This window comes from Nycticebus coucang, chromosome 5 (genome assembly GCF_027406575.1).
Source record: "Nycticebus coucang isolate mNycCou1 chromosome 5, mNycCou1.pri, whole genome shotgun sequence".
Lineage (NCBI taxonomy): Eukaryota > Metazoa > Chordata > Mammalia > Primates > Lorisidae > Nycticebus > Nycticebus coucang.
In genome coordinates, this window is record NC_069784.1 from 24,888,397 (window position 1) to 24,908,015 (window position 19,619).

The following is a 19,619-nucleotide window of genomic DNA, read 5'->3' on the forward strand; positions in this document are numbered from 1 at the left end:
ACCATCACAGGGTCAATCCTGTCTCCTCCAAAAAGATAGATTGGGGTCTATGGCATCATACAGAATGTACTTGGTCTTTGCCCCAGGTCCTGTGCAGAGCATAGATCTCCTAAGACCCTTGGAATTTCCTGAATGATAAGAGTATCTTTTTTTTTATTCATAATGAAACCCTTTCTCCACCACACCTGAGTTTTCGCTGATGTGACTCGGGATGGGGCCCCAAGACAGCTACTGGATGGGGGACCGGTCATCAAGGGAAGACCAAGCATGTGAAGAGAGGAACTTTCAGGACCAAACCCCAACCTTTGAGGAGAGGAGGGAGCCTAGGGATTAGGTTATAAAAACTCTCAAAAAGTAAGATTCAGAGAGCCCCTGGGCTGCAGACCACTCTGAGGTACCAGGAGGGTGGGTGGATGCTCCAGGCCACCTTACTCTGTACATTGCCATGTGTGTCTCCTCCATTTGGCTCTTCCTGAGTTGTACCCTTTCATATAAAGCCGCAATTTTAAGGAGAGTACTGTGGCAAAAGGGTGGGTAGCCTGGGTGCCTGAAACAGGGATGTCTTTGGAACTGAATCTTGTAGAGTCTGTGCTAATTCTGGATAGAGTCAGGATTGAATTGACCTGCTGAACTTGGTTGTTATGGGAGAATTGGTCGATGCCAGAAAAAAATACACATCTGCTGTTAGAAGTGGTGTCTGGAAAAAAAGATAACAGAATCCTAACCCCAGTACCTCAGAATGTGGTGGTGTTTGGAAATAGGATCATTGAAGATGTAGTTAATTAAGTTGACCAACGTGACTAGTGTTCTTGGAAGAAGATGGCCATGTAAGACAGACAGACAGACACCGGAGAATACCATGTGAAGACAGAGGATTGGAACAATGCGCCTACAAGCCAAGGAAGCCAGCTGGCCAAACCCACCAGAAGCTAGGATGGAGCAAGGAAGGATCCTTCCTCCTCAGGTCTTAGTGGAACGTGGCCCTGCCAAGACCTTGATTTTGGTCTTCCAACCTTGGGAACTGTGAGACGTCAATTTCTCTTGTTTTAAGCCACTTAGTTTGTGGTACTTGGTGAAGGCAGTGTTAGGAATCTAATACACTCTTGCAGCTAGAATCCAAACCTCCATGACTCAGCCTAGAGACCTTTCTCCTATTCAGAGTTGCCACCTACTTCTTTCTGCCAACAAAGACTGCCCTGAGATGACAACTGTGAGTTGCCCTTCCCCATGGACTGGACTCAGCCTCACTCTCCCCTGCCTGCTCCTGGCCTCAGCCACAGGAGGCTGCTGGCTGACTTGGAGACCACTCACATGAAGATGAGATTTCTCTAGTTACTAGGAAATGTTAATTTGAAGGAAAATCTAATTTCCTACGGAGTAAATACAAAACCGTGCCAACAGCCGATTTTGATTCAGGGGCTCATTTTGCATGCTGCAGATTACTTAGATATTTATCAGTGTCCACCACATGTCAAACACTGTTCTGGGCCCTGGGACTATCACAGTGAACAAAGCAGACCATGTGCCAGCTCTCAGGACTCATATTTTACTAAGGGTAGAGAGCCAATAAATTCACCCATAAAGATGCATCACGTCAGATGATGGCGTTTCCAAAAATAAGGTAGGGTAGGGGGAACAGGAGCCCTGAAGGAAGGTTGTTTATACTGCAATAGATATCTAGATATCTTTGGTCAAGAAAGATTCTAGTGATAAGCTGATGTCTGAACAGAGACCCAAACAAAATGAGGAAGCAAGGCTGTAGGTATGGGGGTGGGGGACATGCCCCTGGCAGAGAGATCAGAGATGCGAAAACCCTGAGGAGGACATGTTCCCATGTGTAGAACATCAACAAGGAGGCCGATGTGGCTGGGACAGGGAAATGCGGGGACGGGGAGGGTGGGAGATCAGGAAGGTAGACAGAGGCCAGATAATGAAGCATCTTGGAGCCCAGGGTTGGGGACACGGGGTTTTACTCTGAACGAGAGGAAAAGCCACCAGAGGGATTTGAACACCAGGGCTGACACCACTTGGCCTGGATTCGGAAAGGATCTCTCTGAACACAGTGCGGAGAACAGACTGGTGGGAGGTGATGTTGGATGAACAGGTTTGGAGACCAGGGATCTGATTCTGGCTCTGTTTCTAAAGTAGAGCCAACAGGATTTGCTGGTGGGTTTCTGACTTCTGGATTTAAATTTCCAATGCTGGTTCTAAGTGCTCAACATCAAAGGATGAAACTTAGATGAACGGAGGAGGGCTGGGGACACGAAGAACTCAGTTGCCTTTGCCCTGTGGAGGGGGCATGCTTACCTGGAAACACCTGGTCGAGGTACCAGGCAAGCAAGCCATAGAGGGCAGCATCCAGGAGCATCATCTTCATGGACATCAGGAAGCTGAACTCGTCCCCTTCCACGGGACTTTTCCCAATGTTGCTCCACTGCAGCCCCAGGCCTTGCTCTTCAAAGCGAACCAGGTACTCAGTGCCAAACCCAAATGCCACAGGAGACAGCAGGCTCTGCAGCAGGGCAGAGAGGGCACAGAGGGTAAGCGAGGAGGACCAAAGGACAGGCCACGAGGTGTCTGATCCACCTCAGGGAGGTTAAGGCAGTCTTCCCGCAGGAAGAGAATTCTGGAAATGCACCTTGGGACTCAGAGACCGCCGCAAATTCAAGATTGAGCAAATTCAAGTGTCATTGAGGGCCTAGAGGGCCCGGTACCTAGAGGGCCACCTCTCACCTGATCAGTGGGACACAGTGGAGTTGCAGTGCAGCAGGCAAGACAAAGAAACGCCACACAGCCTGATACACAAAAGGAAGAACGGTCTTCCTGTTCTCCTTCCTACCTTCCCTCTCCTTTCCACCTCTTCCTTAAAGCCACACAGTTCTAGTTTAAGCTGTTTTATGAGAATCCCACCTGAAGCATCCACAAAGTTATCAGTGAATGGTCTCATGACCTCCTGAGGTCTGTCAGAGAGGTCAGAACAACCCCAGATTTCACTGACTTCCATCTTTCCCACCTCCAGCCTGGAGACAATCATTTTCTTGGGTTCTCTGTGCAGAGAACAAATCAACTGAACGGGGACCAGAAAAGGAAGTTTGAAGAGGGAGTTACCCACCAGGTTCCCATGGGTGGTCCCTGACATGGCAGAAGGCACCGAGGACATGCAGGGGACCATGCCACGTCCATGTCCTCTGCTCAGAGGACTCCCTAAAGTTTGCAGGACCCTGCATGAAGTTCATGGTGCCTCTTTGGCAAAGAAAGAGATTCTCTGGCTAAATGTTCACAAACAAACATTTAAAAACTGTCAGCCCTCCTGCTGGATCCATGCACACAGGGAGCTAGCTGTGGCCTCAGGTGCCATCTGTGTACCCAACGATGGCCGAAACAGTCCAGCTCTTCCAACAGGCAGAGTCATGAGGATTCCTTGCTACTAACCCATTGTGATTATTTTAGAAAATTGGGTGCTACATATGGCAGCAATTGATTTCTTATTTAACATAAAAAAAAAAAAAAAGACAGACAGATGCCCTGGCAGCTCTGGAGCCAAATAAGTTTGAATGATGAGAACAAAGTTAGACTCCCAGCAAGAGACACCTTTCTTGGCTCCACAGCACAGAGACAGGGGGACAGCCACACAGGTGGAGGAAGCTGCACCCTCCATGGCTTGAGGCCTGTTAGCTTCACAGAAAGTGGAAATGGCCCGTTTGAAAGTAATTAGAAAAGAGACAGTGCTATTTGCTTGGGTCTGGGAAGCTTGAACTAAGAGGTCTCTTGGGCAATCAGAAGTCAGTTTCTGGGCTGGGCTCAGTGGCTCACGCCTGTAAGCTCAAGCACTCTGGGAGGCCGAGGCAGGTGGATTGCCTGAGCTCACAGGTTAGAGATCAGCCTGAGCAAGAGCAAAATCCCACCTTCCCCCCACCCCCCCCCCCCATCTATGACCTATGAAACAAACAAACAAACAAACAAAACAGCCAGGTCCCTTCTACTCCGGAGGCTGAGGCAAGAGAATCACTTGAGCCCAAGAGTTTGAGGTTGCTGTGAGCTGTGACTCCAGGGCACTCTACCAAGGGCAACAAGTAAGATTCTGTCCCCAACCCCTCAAAAAAAAAAAAGCTGGGCATGGTGGCTCATGCCTGTAATCCCAGCACTCTGGGAGGCTGAGGCTAGTTGCTTGAGCTCAGGAGTTCGAGACCAGCCTGAGCACAAGGGAGACCCCGTCTCTAAAAATACCTGGGTGTTGTGGTGGGCGCCTATAGTCCCAGATACTCAGGAAGCTGAGGCTGAGGATGGCTTAAGCCCAGGAGATTGAGGTTGCTGTGAGCTACAATGACACCAGCACACTCTACCCAGGGTGACAGAGTGGGACTCTATCTCCCCTCACCCCCCAAAAATGTCAGTTTCTGGAGTCCTTTCCCGGCCAGAGAACCTGACTGTGGACGGCTCAGCTCTGCTCCCCTTTCTGTGTGACTGTATAGGGCGTTAGAGAGCCACACAGCACAATTCTGATCCAAGGTCTTTTGAAGTGAAACAAATTTTTTTATTTTTGCGCAGTTTTTGGCCAGGGCTGGGTTTGAACCCTCCACCTCGGTATATGGGGCCCACGCCCTACTCCTTTGAGCTACAGGCACCGCCAGAAACAAATACTTTCAATGGAAACGTCACAGACAGAGGCAAGCTCCCCTCCTTTGGATGTGGCTCAAACAGTAGAGGGAAATAAAACGAGAGAAATGGGCCTGCTGGCTCTTCAATCTGGGTAAACAAAGGGAACTGTGAGTTGAACTGTTTTTTTAACGACTTCCTAGGCAAGTTAATCAAGCAGGTTTGGTGAGGAGTAACTGTTAGGTCCCTCGGGGTGAAGGCCAAGCCTACCTGTGCCCCTGCACCTTCTGACTTTACATTATAACCTCTTAATCTTACGCCAGAAAGCAGAGTGGGCCTCCTCAGAGGGCCTGCAGCTGCAGACGCTAAGACCTTCAGGGGAAACGCATCCGAGCAGGGGTGAGCCTGGGGGCCCTCACCACAGTCATCTTCAGCTGGGCCGTCAGCCGGTCCTGCCAGGTGAAGCACAGAATGTGCGGCAGATACAGGGTGAAGTAGATGACGCCGCTGCAGGCTGCGGCCAGGCTGGCCTTGGAGAAGAAGGTGCTGAGCAGGAAGCACTGCATGATGGTGGCCGTGGCGAAGGCCAGCAGGAACAGGAAGAGGACGAAGGGGTCACTGTAGTGCAGGATTCTTCCATGCTGAAACCAGAGGCCACGTGTCAGTAATTCCCATGCATGGCCAGGGCATGGTCACCACTCAGGGGGTGACCCCTATGCAGTGATTTCAGGGGCTCCAGAGCCTTCTGCCCAGAAGGGTATCTCATGCTGCTAGTGCCCACTCAAATCCCATTATGGCCATTGTCCCTGGGAGTGGGAACACACAAGTTGCCTGTCGGTCATTAGTAATGATAAAGAGATTAACTGGGAGGCCATCAGGCTGACCATTGGGCTCCAGCACTCTGAGTCCCTATGTAAGCAAACCAAAACCCAATTCAGGATAACTTAACCCACCAGAAACTGCCGACTGTCCTCTCCCCAGGGCCTTTCTACCAGAACCAACCAAACATCTCTTTGTCTTGCTTCTCCGCCTTCCCAGGGGACCCTGAACTCTTTGTGGCCTGGAGCTGCCCCTGAATTGCTGCTCTTCACTCCAATAAACTCTTTAAAACTGGAATGCGCCCTCCAAAATGTAATGTGCTCATGTTAATCTTTTAACAGTAATTACCATGTACCGTGGTTGGCCATTTGGGCCCAAACTTTCAGGAAGAAAATTCTTTGTTTCAATTTTTTAATTCCAATTTCTGTTTGTTTATATCTAGGGTATTATTTTGTACATGGATATTGTTATTGCTTTCTAGAGTTACACTTTTAACACATAACACATAAATAAAATAATTAAAAACATTTATGTAGATATGGAATTAGTACTACCCGTGTAGAATGGGCATCCTTATTTCTCCCCTCAAAAAATTTGGGCAAAAAAGTGCACCTTATTGGCTCGGCACCCATAGCTCAGTGGTTAGGGCTCCAGCCACATGCACTAGGGCCGGCCAGTTCAAACCTGGCTCGGGCCTGCCAAACAACGACAACTATAACACCACAGCATTGTGGTGGGCACCTATAGTCCTAGCTACTTGGGAGGCTGAGGCAAGAGAATCGCTTAAACCCAAGAGTTTGAGGTTGCTATGAGCTGCGATACCACAGCACTCTCCTAAGGGTGACATGGTGAGGCTCTGTCTCGAAGAAAAAAAAGTGCACATTATACATAGCAAAATATGAGATTAAGTAAGCAAATCCTTGGTGGGAAAGAAGGTAGTGTGGAGAAATCTGCCTGGAGCTGGGGAGAAAGACCTGCATAGGGTTTTGAGGTCTTAGAGCAAAGGAGGGTGGTGGGAGACCACCCCAGACAGGCTTTATAAGGTGCCTGGGGCCTGCCCTGTCAACTCCATCATTGTACTTGTATTCTGAGATTGGCCACTCGCACAGGTGAAAATATCAGTAATTAATCCAAATCACTTGGAAGTAGATGGATTCTTCCCCACCCACGAATATCACAGAAATATACAGACCTTGTGGGCAAAATTAGCATCCTTCACATTAACTGATGAATCAATCACTTTACACTAGGGCAGTGGTTCTCAACCTTCCTAATGCCGTGACCCTTTAATACAGTTCCTCATGTTGTGGTGACCCCCAACCACAAAATTACTTTCAGATAGAGGAGCAGTGTCTCAGTTCCTAAGACCAGCGGAAATATGTGTTTTCCAATGGTCTTAGGCGACCCCTGTGCAAAGGTTATTCAACCCCCAAAGGGGTCGCGACCCACAGGTTGAGAACCACTGCACCAAGGGATGAATGGAAATTTTCAAATGCGTTAGACTGTCCTGGTTATCCTATACCACAGGCATCCTATGAGGAGATGTACTCTTTGATCACGTCATAAAATACATCTGAATGAGGTGGAGGTCCCCTGAGGCACTGGGTCCTTCTCAGTAAAAGAGGGAGCCCTTAGCAGGATCTGTCATGGCCCCTGAGGGCTGAGTGGAGCGAATGTGCATCTGTCTGCCCTGGGCACCATTCCTCCTTCCTGCTGCCACGGATGCCAGCCACTGACAAGACGTACTGTGAAATACAAGGAAACAAAGTGCAAAGGGCCAGGGGTGTTGGAGGAGACCCATGTTTATCCAGGAACAAAGTCTGAGGAAAGCTAAACAAGTAAAAGTCAAAAGGAGGACTCAGAGTTCTTGATCTTGTCTGTCAGAGAATGCTCCATAGCACCCTGGCAGGCTCCCCACCAGTTCCTTCAACAAATCTGTGGCTGAACACGTGGCCTGGGGCTGTAGGATGCCTGTTGCTATGCTCAGAAGAAGGAAATCAACTTTTTATCCTACCTCAGAGCAAAGCCCTGCAAACTTGTAGATCTAGGTAACGTCTCATCCATCTAAGCCAGCGACGTGAGTCACTTGGCTGACCCTGCAGTTTCACTGGCTGGCTGTGGCTTTCTCTAGCGACCACTTTTCTCTTTTGTTTCTATCAGCTTGAATAACAATGAAACCTTCCCATTGTCCCTGCTTCCAGCTTCTCTCTAGCAGAGTTGAGGTGGGGAGGAAGGGAAAAGGGAAAGATGGGAGAGTCAATCAAAGGGAAACCCTACTGCGGTGTGGAAAGCTGTTTCCGTCATCACTGGAACAATTTCTGGTTCCCACAAGGAGGAACCCCTTTGTGCAAGAAACTCTGGGCGAGCATTCTTTACCTCATATCCTAAAAGCTTTGAAGTCCCAGTGGCCCCTTCTCAGGAAGGCAGACCTTAATGTCCTTTTCCAGCAACAAATCAGGCAAAGTCTCATGGCCATTTCAAGTTTATGCATTTTAACTCCTTTAACTCTGAAGACCCCAAGGGTCTTGGTACTAGGAAAAGGAGGAGGCTGAGGAGTAGTAAAAAAATTAAGGGACCCCTAGAGGAAAACAAGGCTTTGCTTTTTCTGCCCTCATCTCTCTAGAGCAGTGGTTCTCAACGTGTAGGTCGCCACCCCTTTGGGGGGGGTCTCCTGCATATCAGATATGTCCATTATGATTCGTAACAGTAGGAAAATTACAGTTATGAAGTAGCAACGAAAATAATTTTATGGTTGGGGTTCACCACAACATGAGGAACTGTATTAAAGGGTCGTGGCATTAGGAAAGTTGAGAACCACTTCTATAGAACTTTGGTACCCTTGAGCACTTAAAGCCAGAATGCTGTTTGCTCAGAGTGCCCTCTACCCCAGCATTTGTGTGCTTTCTGTTGTTTTTTTCATCCCCCCCCCCCAATACACACACACACTCCAATCCTCAGCATTTGTTATGATAGGACACTAGCACAGGGTTTGGCTAAGGCTCATGAACTAAAATAAAATCCTAAGCCTCCTGCTGACTGAATGAAACCATTCTTGGCCAAGGCGACCCAGAGAAACCTTAAAACAGAGTTCCCAGCCATGACAGGGTGGGAGGTCAGGTACACAGAATGTGTTTTGGTGAAGCCACAAATAGTGTGTCCATAATGGTGGAGAATAGTCTGGGTTTCCTCTCCTAACGGGCTTTCCACACTTCAACCCTAGCCAGTTGTTGGAACGGTAACCCTAGGAAAACACTCCCTGAACTCATTTCCTCTGTGCTTCAAAAGGGAAGACCCCTTTGGATGCACACTCAGCCTGTGCTGGGCTCTGCTGATGGCAGCTCCTCCGGAGAGTCATGCTGGAAAGTCTCTGTGGACAGTGGCTCTCTGGGCAGAAGTACCAGAGGGGAAAGTGCTATGATCCAGGGCTCCTGGGGGCAACTCTGTCTCTCTGAGTGTCTTCCATCTCAGCAGAAAGGGCTGGAGGCCAGATGTCATGCTCTCCTGGGTGCCAGATGACTAATCCGGGTACGCATTTGTCAACAGGAGGAAAGGTGAGAGGAACAAAACTATTCCAGATTTTCTGGCCTTCCCATCTGGCTTACCATGATGAATATTGTCAGGAGGAAGATGCTCATGGACATGATAGAGAAGCTATCCAGGAACCAGGTACACCAAATCACTGCATTGGAGACACCCTGGTTTTTCAAGGTCTCCTTCAGTCTCAGCTCCTTCTCCAGGACGATGCCCTTTACAGTCATGGAGACGGAGTAGATCCATGCTAACACCATGAAGATGGGGAAACAGCGGTTCAGGATGATCATAAAACTAAACGAGGAGGAGGGAAGCAGAAAAGTCAAGTTCCCTGTGCTTGATAGAAGTAGAATAAATGTTTGTTGAAGGATCAAAGCCCAGAGGGAGGGAAAGGAAAACAGAAAAATCTCCACTGGGCATTCATTGGGCTGGAATCTTCAATACATTCCACATTTACCCTGAAGCATTACTTTTCCTTTAGAGCAAGAAGGTGGCTTTCTGGTTAGCTGAGATGAATGCTGTGCAAGTAAAATGTAGAAATAAAATCAGATCACCTATGTCACAAAGTACAAGACCTGTAAGGTCTTGTAAGGAAAAGACTGCAGACTTGATGAGGTGGATGGGATTAAAATAGGTAAGTTCACGCTGACATGGAAACCTCAAAGGGTAGACCACAAACAAAGGGAACTGGTGGTGGTGAGATCGATAACTGGACTCCCCAATGGGGTCAGCGAGCCCAGCACTGTCTAGCCTGGAAGGTTATACCCTAGTTACATAGGAAGATAACTAATCAGCGGGGCACTTTGAGAAGCAAATGACCCATCAATAGACCAGCGATCCACCAGCCACCGACTCCACCAGCTCTGCACAGGTGGAGCAGACCCTGCGACAACCACTCCAGGGAGCAGGATAGATTTGACAGACTAGAATTACTTTGCTGTGAAGATTACCCATTTTCCCTGTGCTCAATGTGCTAGGAAAGCCCTTGGGATTGTTATCTATGGAAACCCGTTGGGCATTGTCACACTAAGGGCTCAATCCCAGCAAGGGAGGGGTTTCACTCAAGATGGCCCTTGGGAGAAAACTGGGCCTTCACAAAACACGCACTGCTGGGACTGGCCAGCAGAGGACTCTCCCGCACTGGGTGACTCTGGTGCCTACGGCCCCACACCCACCCTGCTTCCCTGCCAGCCATTCCCATTCCAATCCTAAAAGTGGACCTGGGCGGGCTTTTGCCCCTGGCTCCACTTCCCATCTCTGCCTATTGTCCAAACCTAAACTAACTACTCTGTCATATCTTTAGCTTTCTGGAGAGGAGGGGCTGGAGCACCAGCTGGGCAGCTGTTAAGAGAGGGTTTCCTGTGTCCAAACTGAGTTTTATGTTACTGTCTCTCTAGCTGGCAATTTGACACTAGCCTTCTTCAGGCTGTGCATGTGTGTTGCCCTCCTTCCTGAACCCCACAGCCAAATACACATACACGGTAGTGAACTTTCTGGTAGGTCTTTCCTGGGGGGGGGGGGGTTCTGACCCCATCTGCCATGGCAAACGAGCCCTCCCAGGCCCTTCCTGCTCTGTCTCTCTCTATACCTCCTACACCCATGTTCAGCAAAACTGTAGGCTGCTTGCTTGCTCCCTACTGGCCAACAGCTGACCAGGAGTGGGGCTGGAGTGGTCAGGGAGGCAGAGCCTGGGCACATCCCATGCTTAATGAAAAGGTGGCTCCCCCACCTTTTCATTAAGCATGCATCCTGGGAATGTTAATTAGGGAAGGAGTTGCATTATTCCAAGGCTCCTAGGAACCAGACCTACTTGTGATGCAGAGTCCAAATTTGCTGATTTGGCAATCACTGGGCAAACAGTCTGACCAGAACCCTTCCACATACCAAGCATACTACGTAGTGGGAAATTTATACAGCCTTCGTCCCCTACCCCAGGCTCGCTTCCTCACTTTAATGTTCTCCTTTCCTTCTCCACCTCTAACACCATCTCTCTCCCTGCTACTGCACTGGCTCACGCTCCCCAGTCTGACCCTAGTCCCTCGGACCCTCAGCAAAGATGCTGAAGCCTCAGGAGCACCCCACTCCACCCCACCCCACCCCAAAGCCCCCTTGGCTTGTCAGGGAGCAGGATCAGGAGCCTGGGACTCACGAGTCATCCACGAAGCAGGGGTAAGGCATCTGCTGCAGGTAGATCCCAATGGGAACCTGAGCCTGGGCCTGGCTCCTCGTGATCCCCTGTTCAACCATGTCCTGCAGATAGGCAAACCCGCCCCAGATGTATCGGAAGTCTTCCACGGGGTCAGCTCTGGGCCCAGAATCCCAGTACCTAAGAAGACATAGGAAGGAGGGACAAAGGGTGGGTACAGGAACGGCCAGCACATTCCCTTCCCGAGCATGGGGGACTTGAAGCTCACTCTCTTCACCTTTCTCCTAAATGTTTTCAAACTATCCACTTCTGTTTCGAGTTCACAGTTTAATCTCAGCTTTGGATATTAGCCACAATGTGACTCTGTCACTGCTTTCATTCAAGGACCCTAAGTTGAGCTTTATAGAATATCTATTTCCTCTTCTCTAACTTAACTTTATTGACCTACAGGCTGAGTCCAGTCTCAATCCTGTTCTCTCTACCAAATGTAATTTCCCACTGCCTTTGGAGAAACCCAGCGAGCCCTGTCTGAAGCATCACCTGTCTTTGATCTTATTGGTTTTCTCCACCACATCGATGTCCATCCGGATCTTGTACTTCACATGGGGGTGGAGGGAGCTGGTCCAGGGATACATGTCAGGGAACACCACACCAGCCCAGAACTTGTTTTCCTCCAGCAGGGACAGAGCTCTATGGGTGAGCTGAATTTCATCATCGTAGCTTTCAAATTTATCCAGGACCAAACACTGCAGGTAATCACAAGGGTGAAGAGAGTTTTCAGAGCACCAGCTGCAAAGACTCAATTGTGCCAAAAAGGCAGAGGACAAGGGCTGCCACCCCAGGGGATGGGTCCAATGCAAAGAGACCTATAAGTTTAATGTTTGCTTAACTCTGGAGTCGGTGTTAATTCTTCAATGTGTCTAGATGTAGGGGCAGAAGGGGACTTGGAAGTGCTGACTTGCTCTAATCCTGCAGAGTTAGTGAGGACCACCCTGTCCAGCTGTCCAAGGCCGTCCAAATATGCAAGTCCTCAAAATGACAAAAATACTCACGGCTTTCACTCCCCAGCATGGGGAAGCGAGGGAGTGGGGTCACATTGCTTACGGACTGCTTTGAAGATCAGAAAGCCTGATGATAAAAGAGTTTTAAAGAGAGAGAGAGAAACATTCCTGGCACTGAACCTTCCTGGCTTTCTCCAAACACACAGGATGGCCAGCTGAGGGAACAGGGAAAGTAACAGACAGCCAAAATGATTTAGTTTGAGAAATCATTCCAATTAGGATTTTACAACAAGCAATGCCGCTAGAGGAAGAATTTCTCTAATCCATTCTTTTTTTCCTCCCCCTGGAAGAGTAAAAACTTTACCCTCAAAAGAGCAAAATTAAGAATTAAAAAAAAAAAAAGTCCGAATATGAGGGTTATGCACTTGTATAGATTTGTTAAAGCATTTATATCATACTCACATCTGCTTTTCCCTTGACCTTTCACTCCCACAATCACTAAGGGTATTCGTGTGGATGCTTCTTTCTTAAAATGTAACTCACAAGAGGTCAGGTGGCCTTGTCTTCATTACTTGGTTCACTGAATACTTAGATAAGAGTCTGCAATGTGCCAGAGCCTGCTGGGCTCTAGGAATACCGGGAGGAAAGATAAGATCTCTTCGGAAAGAAACTCAAGACCTAATGAGGGAGAGGATTGGAGTCAACCAGCAGTCATGATGTGGAAGGAGCAGGTTCTGATGAAAGCAAGCACAGTGTGCCCAGGAAGCCCAGCAGAGGGCCGCAGCTAATCTTCCTGGAGGGATCAGGGAAGGATGCTTGGAGGAAGAAGACTCCTGAATAGGAGAAGGACAATTAGGAATTGGCCTTGAAGAGAAATGCAAGAAAACTCAGGCATAGGAAACAGCGCATGGGGCGTCCAGGGACTTGCAGGGTAGAGCAGGGGTTCCCATCCATGGAATGAGCTTTAGGATCACTAGGGGGATTTAAGGACACCTGTGCCAGGCCCCACCCCCCAAAATTAAATCAGAATCTCAAGAGACGGGGCCAGGGCATCCTGTTTTGTAAAAAGTACCCAGGTAGTTGCAAGGCCAAACAAGTTAGCATAAAGTGAGCAAGGCAAGTGTGACAGGCCAGAGACAAGCCCTAGAGACAAGGGTGGGACCAGACTGTTTGTCCTGAGGGACTGGGCAGTGTGATCAACTTGTGGACTTCAGTGCTGAGACCAGGGGACTCCTGGGCCAACCCTGAAGGGGAGTAGGAGCCACTGCAGGGCGGTAAGCAGGGGTCAGGCTATGCTTCCTGAAGATCACTAGCAGGGGGCAAAGAGTAAGGAAGCTGGAAGGCTGCCCTGCTGTGCATCAAGGCTTTAAGGACCAGATTAATCCCCACAAAGAGCCCATGAGTTACCTAGAATCCTCATTTTACTGAAGAGGAAATTGAACTCCAGGAGACCTGCCTGAGGTCACACAGATGGGAAGTGACGGAGCCTGATTCCGTCCCCACTTTTCAAACGCAGGCCCACAGTTCTTCCCACAGGGCTCACAGCTGTCTTGCAAAGCAGGCAGAGCAGCCATGATTATGTCCCCTCGTTCTGCAGCCCAGGGAACTTAGGCTCAAGGAGGCCGAATGACGTTCCCAAGGTATAGAGTAGACCTCAAACGCCAGTTCATCTGATTACACAGCTATCACCAGGAGAAATAGAGACATGAGGAAGGTGGACAGACCCGACCACCAAAAAGACCCGACCACCAAACTCTGATAAGAAAACAAGATAATTGATGCCCCATGATCGTATCAATGTATACAGTTATGATTTAATAAAAAGAAAACAACATAATTAAATTCAAGTGGGGAGGGACAAAGGAGGGGAGAGTGGACAGGAGAGGGGAGGGGGAGGGAAGGAGGGATTGGCAAGCTCTCACCTACTAGGCGCAGTGCAGAGCATTCATGGCACACCTCCTGGGTGCAGGGAGGTGCAGTTTCAACTTGGACTTTACCTAACAAAGGCAAACAATGTGACCCAATCATCTGTACCCTCATATTAATCTGAAATTAAAAAAGAAAAGAAACAAAAAAACAACTCGCTCCAGAAACTCCAGAATGCTTCTCTCCTGCCTCTCACTCCAGAGTGTCTTACTGAATCTCGCCCCGAGTGTCAGAGCCCACAATGTGGTGTTAAAAATCACCCTCTTTGGCCTCGTGAACTAAACTGGCCGTCTCGGGCTCCAGGCCCTGGGAGTGGGCCCCGTGTAATATTCTCAGTCTTCCAGATACAAAGAGAGAAAACAAAGGAAACCATTAGTTTTCTAGCGGATATGGGCAGAGGAACACAAGTGCATGAAAAAATCGAGAGGGCCGAGGCTTAAGCAACGCCGTACTAAAGAGATAATTCTTTTAAAAGGAAATGGAATTGGTATTTCTTTAACAATACCAGTAAGTGCAGTCATATATCACAGAGTGAAGGGATTTGGAGAATTTCCTTTAGTCAACTATTCTCTTGCAAACAGCATCACCCGGCCTAACACTGGCCAGTCCTTAAGTAAGATGAAGGACTGAAGTAGGTCATGCCTCAAAAGTTCTCAATAAATGTATGTTTTTTCCTAGATGGAAATAATATCAGATTTTTCTATTCTGTAAATATAAAATACAAGCAAATTGTATATGAACTTTATGGCCACCCTGTAGTTTGTGTGTGGTGGCCAGGGATGGGGGGTGAGGATCCAATATGGAGACTCAGCCCAATCCAAGGCGCCCAGTGTTTGCCAGCATTTTACCCAATAGCACTGCTGTAGTGACAGAGGATTGACAGTCTGCTGCTCAAGCAAGGAGGCTTCAGAGCTCAGCCCCTGGAGTACATAAAAAACACGCATTTAAGTTTGGTTTAGGGAGGCACTGACGTCTGCAAAGATGAGTAATAAAATAATCTCATGTGATCAGTTTGTCAAATGTAGAGCTGCGTGTATGGAATTGGCAATTAGAGTGAATCCGAAATTCAGTTTCTAAAATGAAAAATAAAATTATTTGGGGAGATGAAAGGTCTGCCTCATGCTTCATGTCACATGGAGAATGTTCTCCTGGTTCACACAGAATCCCAGGGCATTTGCACAGAATCTTAGAGTCTTGGGGCCTGATGACCTTGCTTTGCTGGGGAAGAAACTGGGACATCAGTCAGTGGCAGACTCTGAGTCCCTGTCTTCATGGGGAGCCTGCAGCCTGGTGCTTCCTCCCACCCATTGCTCTGAGAGAAAGCCTCCAGGGCACTCCCAGCAGGGACTCCCGCCCCAGAGCAGCTCTGTCTCAGAGCTTCCTGCAATGCTGGAGTTAATTTTCATTTAAATAGCCACCTGTGGCTGCTGGTTACAGGATTGGTCAGCCCAGTTCCGGAGACAGCAAGTTCCTTGAGGTCAGGGCCATGTCTTGTTCATTGCTCCATACTGAGTTGAATTGCTTTGTGTGTTTTGAACATAACCCTGTATGCCTCAGAGGCCCATGACAAACCAGGAGAAATTCATAAATAGCAAATTTTTAATATGCTGTTAATGAAAGCATAACTCTTACAAACAAAAAAGCTAGTAAAAACAAATACATTAAAAAAATTGGCTTCCAGAGCTAACTAGCCCGTTCCTTTGAACTCCCCTTTCATGTCTTTTAAGGGGAAATCTATATGGGAATAAGGGGCTGATGTTTTCAGTGACGTTATTGACGCCTGTGGTGACGTGGGCTCCATCCTGGCTGGTGTATCAGGGCGCCGACTCAGTCACGTTTCCTGACATGTCTCACTAGATCAGTACTCTGATATGAAAAAAAACATACTTAAAAGGTTCTCAAACATTTGCTTCTACCCTAAAACATCTGACCCATTTTAAAGTTGCTCTGTGTTCCTCAGCTTGGAAAGGGGGAGAGCGTAGTATTTAAGAGTCGAGCAGGATCTGAACGCCACCCCTGCTTATTGTTTCCAACCATGAGGCTTCTGTTTCCCTCTCTATAAAACTGGATAGGCCTCACCCCATAGGTCTGTTCTAGGATCACAGATGAGATGGTGTCTGTAGAGGACTTAACGAGTACCTCCCAGTAAGAACAAAGGCTGATGCTGTCTGCAGCCTTATGCTACGTGGCCAAAACTGGTCCACGGACGTCACTCAGATCAACTCATCCTCACAACAGCCTATGAAGTCAGTTACTACTGTCACTCTGAGTTCACGTGTGAGGCACAAGGTCAATCTTCCCTGGATAGTTTGTGTTTTTGACCACTGTAGTGTGCTAAACTGTCTCATAAATAAGGAGAGACAATAAATGCCATTTTTATTACTGTTTTTGGAAAATGTCTTAAATGTCAACAGAGTCAAGTGGCTTTGAAGCCCCTGCCAGGTTACCTTTTATTCATGACAGTGGTTTGTTAGAGGAGGAAGGGCCTTCATCTGGCTAGAACAATGCTATGGACAGAAGCCAAAGCTGGTGTCCCACCTGGGCCACAGTGGTGCAGGTGGTGGGGCCTCACCCACTGGTGTTCACTAGCTGCTCAGTGGCCATCAGGGGAAAGTCAGACAACTCTGCCCAGGGGAAGGTCTTATAAAGCTCATCCAGAGTGTCCTCCTCACCAAGTCGTCCTGAGGTCACGGCAGAGCAATTGTGGAAGCTTCTTTGGATATGAGCCAGAAGTCTTGGGCCACCCTCTGAGGTATGAGTCATGACGCAGTCTTGCATTCTCATGGGGAAGCCACCGCCTCACAGCAAGTGACCTCCTTCCCTATTGGTAACCGATCCCTGAAGTTAACATCTTGGCTCATGGATGTGCGTATTAGTTCAAGTGTGTGCATGTGTATGTTTGGGAGGCAGAGATGGATGAGTAAACCCTCAGTGGAAGGTCTTGATTTTGATAGATTGGATCTGGTCTGGTTAGCTAGTAAGTTAGAACACAGTAGGTCCTAATAAGGCTGAGGTCATGGCATCTATCTATAAAAGCTACCTGGTTCTATGTGGAGAGAAACTGTGCAGAGACTATGGGAGGGAAGAAAGTGGATAGACAGATAAGAACTGGTCAGTAGAAGGGGTTCAGCATAAACCTAGCCCCACTTTGCAGGGAGGACTTCACAGGGCATATTTGCTGAATAAAAAAAAAGAATGTCTTATGGACTCAGAGGTAGAGTCTGAGCCAATGTTACAGTCTGAGTTCAAAATCTCAGTGAGAGGGGTGGCGCCTGTGGCTCAAAGGGGTAGGGGGACGGTCCCATATGCCGGAGGTGGCGGGGTCAAACCCAGCCCTGGCCAAAAACCACAAACAACAAACAAACAAACAAAATCTCAGTGAGAACCATTGTAACGCCCTGTAACAGCCAAGGGCAATAAAGCAAGAAAAGAGATTTCCTCTTTCCCTCTGCCCCCAACTGCTGTCTCGGGAACCCAGGTGGCAGGGTCACCACCATTTGAAGTCCACACGAGTCCTACGGCTCTTTGTTGGTTGTTTTGCTGGCACTAACCAGGAAGCAGAGTTCACCCTAGCGGAAGAGGTCCAAGCTGTCCAGCAGCAGCTGTGTTCAAGACCTCTGGAGAATGTAGTCATTTGTTTACGCAGCTAAACCAGACACCACCTTGGAATGACAAGCTGCAGTAGCAGCAGGCTTCCTTTTTCAACTGTGACCTCTCTGTCCCTAACTCAAACACATTAAGTAACAGATACATTAAATTATGTTAGGTGGGAAATGATGTCTAATGGAGGCAGAGAAAGAAAGAAAAGCTCTCCTTTTATTAAACTTTGAACATCAAAGGTGGCTATGTCCTGTGCTGGCCCTGTGGCATTAGCCGCCATGTTTTGACTGATACCCCTAGGATGTGCCAGGACTGAGGTCTGCAGGGAGCCCTGTACCCTGTACAAGGTTGGCTTCATAATCCTGTTGCTCACGTCTTTAACTCCTGAGCCCTGACTGAGAACAAAGCCGCTGATGGAAGCCAATGGAGGGCTCAAGGGGCCCTGCTGGTGTCAATGTAGACACCTGGGGTTCTTTTTGAAAAATGCCAATGGATGTGGGCAAACATCCCAGAATGAATTTTCTGGCAGATTTAAACAGTAACATTCAAGATTTATTTCCCCCTACATGGAAAAAGCCACAGGATAAAATAGCTTTGGGCTATTTGAGTTGGTTAGAATGGTGAATTAGAGGCCAAAGGCACTGCAATAAATTTTATTTTGCACACTAGGCACCTCCAAACAGACATCTGAAATGACCACCCGCAGAGAGGGAGGAAACCCGTGACCACTAGAAACAAAGGGACAGGAAACCCACAGTTGTTCAAAAATGTCTGTTTCTAAAATAAATTAAATGCAATAATGACACAAGTTGGAACACAAAGACTCACACTGGGGCAAAGCCACCAGGTAATGCTCACTGTCCACCAGGGTCCAGGGTAAACCACACGTGTGGGTCCCCATGCTCACCCGGCTGCCAGCGGCCAGGCACCTTAGCACCCAAGGATCCTTGTCGAATCATTCCAACAACTCGGGGGGGTGGGTGCTATTATGTTCAAAATATTTGATAAAACAGAGCCGGGCACTGACCCATCTGACCACATTTGGGTCACCAACACCCGAATCAGCCACACCAGTGTCACCTGAACTGTCAGCCGTATTATCATCCTCATTTTTCAGTCTGTGAAATAGCAGTGTTGTTCCCAGCCACAAAGACACTACATAGGTGCTAGAGACAGTGCCCTGTCACCTGTAGGATGAAGCTTTCCCAGGCTGTGCCAGCGGACCTCACCCACTCCTTCCAGGGGCTGCAGCCACATATGGCACTTGGCTTGCCTTCTGCCTGAAAATTGTCTTGCTGCCTCACTTAGCTGTCAAATGAAATCTTTAAGGCGGTGTTAATGGGTGTCTACTTTATGCTGCTGGGCGCTACTCAGGTAAGTTGGGAAACTAAAAAAATAAATAAGACAGTTTCAGCCTTCGAGGGTTTCAGGTTATGAAAGTGGGGAAGCGTATGAACAAACAGTGATGAGGGGCTCCTGCGGAGGGGATGGCGCGAGGAGAAAGGCCTGAAAAACAGGAGCTAAGTCCCAAGCCAGGAGGACGAGGAGGTGAGGAGGGAAAGGCTCAGCTGTGCAAGGCAGGGGCCTGGGGCAGTCCATGTAACAGGGATGCCTGAAAGACCTGCCCTTCCCCTTTGCCTTAAGGAGGAGTCACCCAGAGCCGAGACAGGTGCGGAAAGGTGAGAGAGTGGAGGCAGCCGGCCAGGAGGGACGGGCAGGCCTCTGCAGACAGAGGCCACGCGTGAAGAGGGAGAAAAAGTGGGCATTTCGGAGAGAATTTGGAGGAAGTAATAGCAGTACTTGGAGGATATGTGACATTTAGAATTTGTGTTTGTGCAACTTGTTTCTACTCCAACAGATTAAGTTACGTTCTGCCTTTCCTTTGCAATGCCACTACTGTGGTATGGTTTAATGACACATTTATCTTTTTCAACAGGATGTGAGCCTCTAGGAGGCAGGGATTCACAGCACGTGCTCCGATGTAGGTAGTTCAATACAGG

General features: G+C 48.4%; 1 protein-coding gene across 2 annotated transcripts in view; it reads right to left on the reverse strand.

The window, feature by feature from the left end:
• ABCA4 (ATP binding cassette subfamily A member 4) overlaps nucleotides 1–19,619 on the reverse strand; it is a 127,422-nt gene that overhangs the window by 64,349 nt on the left and 43,454 nt on the right. For both annotated transcript variants that reach the window (XM_053591519.1, XM_053591518.1), the window contains 5 exons: nucleotides 11,633–11,838; nucleotides 11,096–11,272; nucleotides 9,018–9,240; nucleotides 5,016–5,237; nucleotides 2,308–2,512 (listed from right to left, as the gene is read on the reverse strand). In XM_053591519.1, coding sequence (XP_053447494.1) covers nucleotides 2,308–2,512; nucleotides 5,016–5,237; nucleotides 9,018–9,240; nucleotides 11,096–11,272; nucleotides 11,633–11,838 — 1,033 coding nt within the window. The remainder of the gene's footprint in view (nucleotides 1–2,307; nucleotides 2,513–5,015; nucleotides 5,238–9,017; nucleotides 9,241–11,095; nucleotides 11,273–11,632; nucleotides 11,839–19,619) is intronic.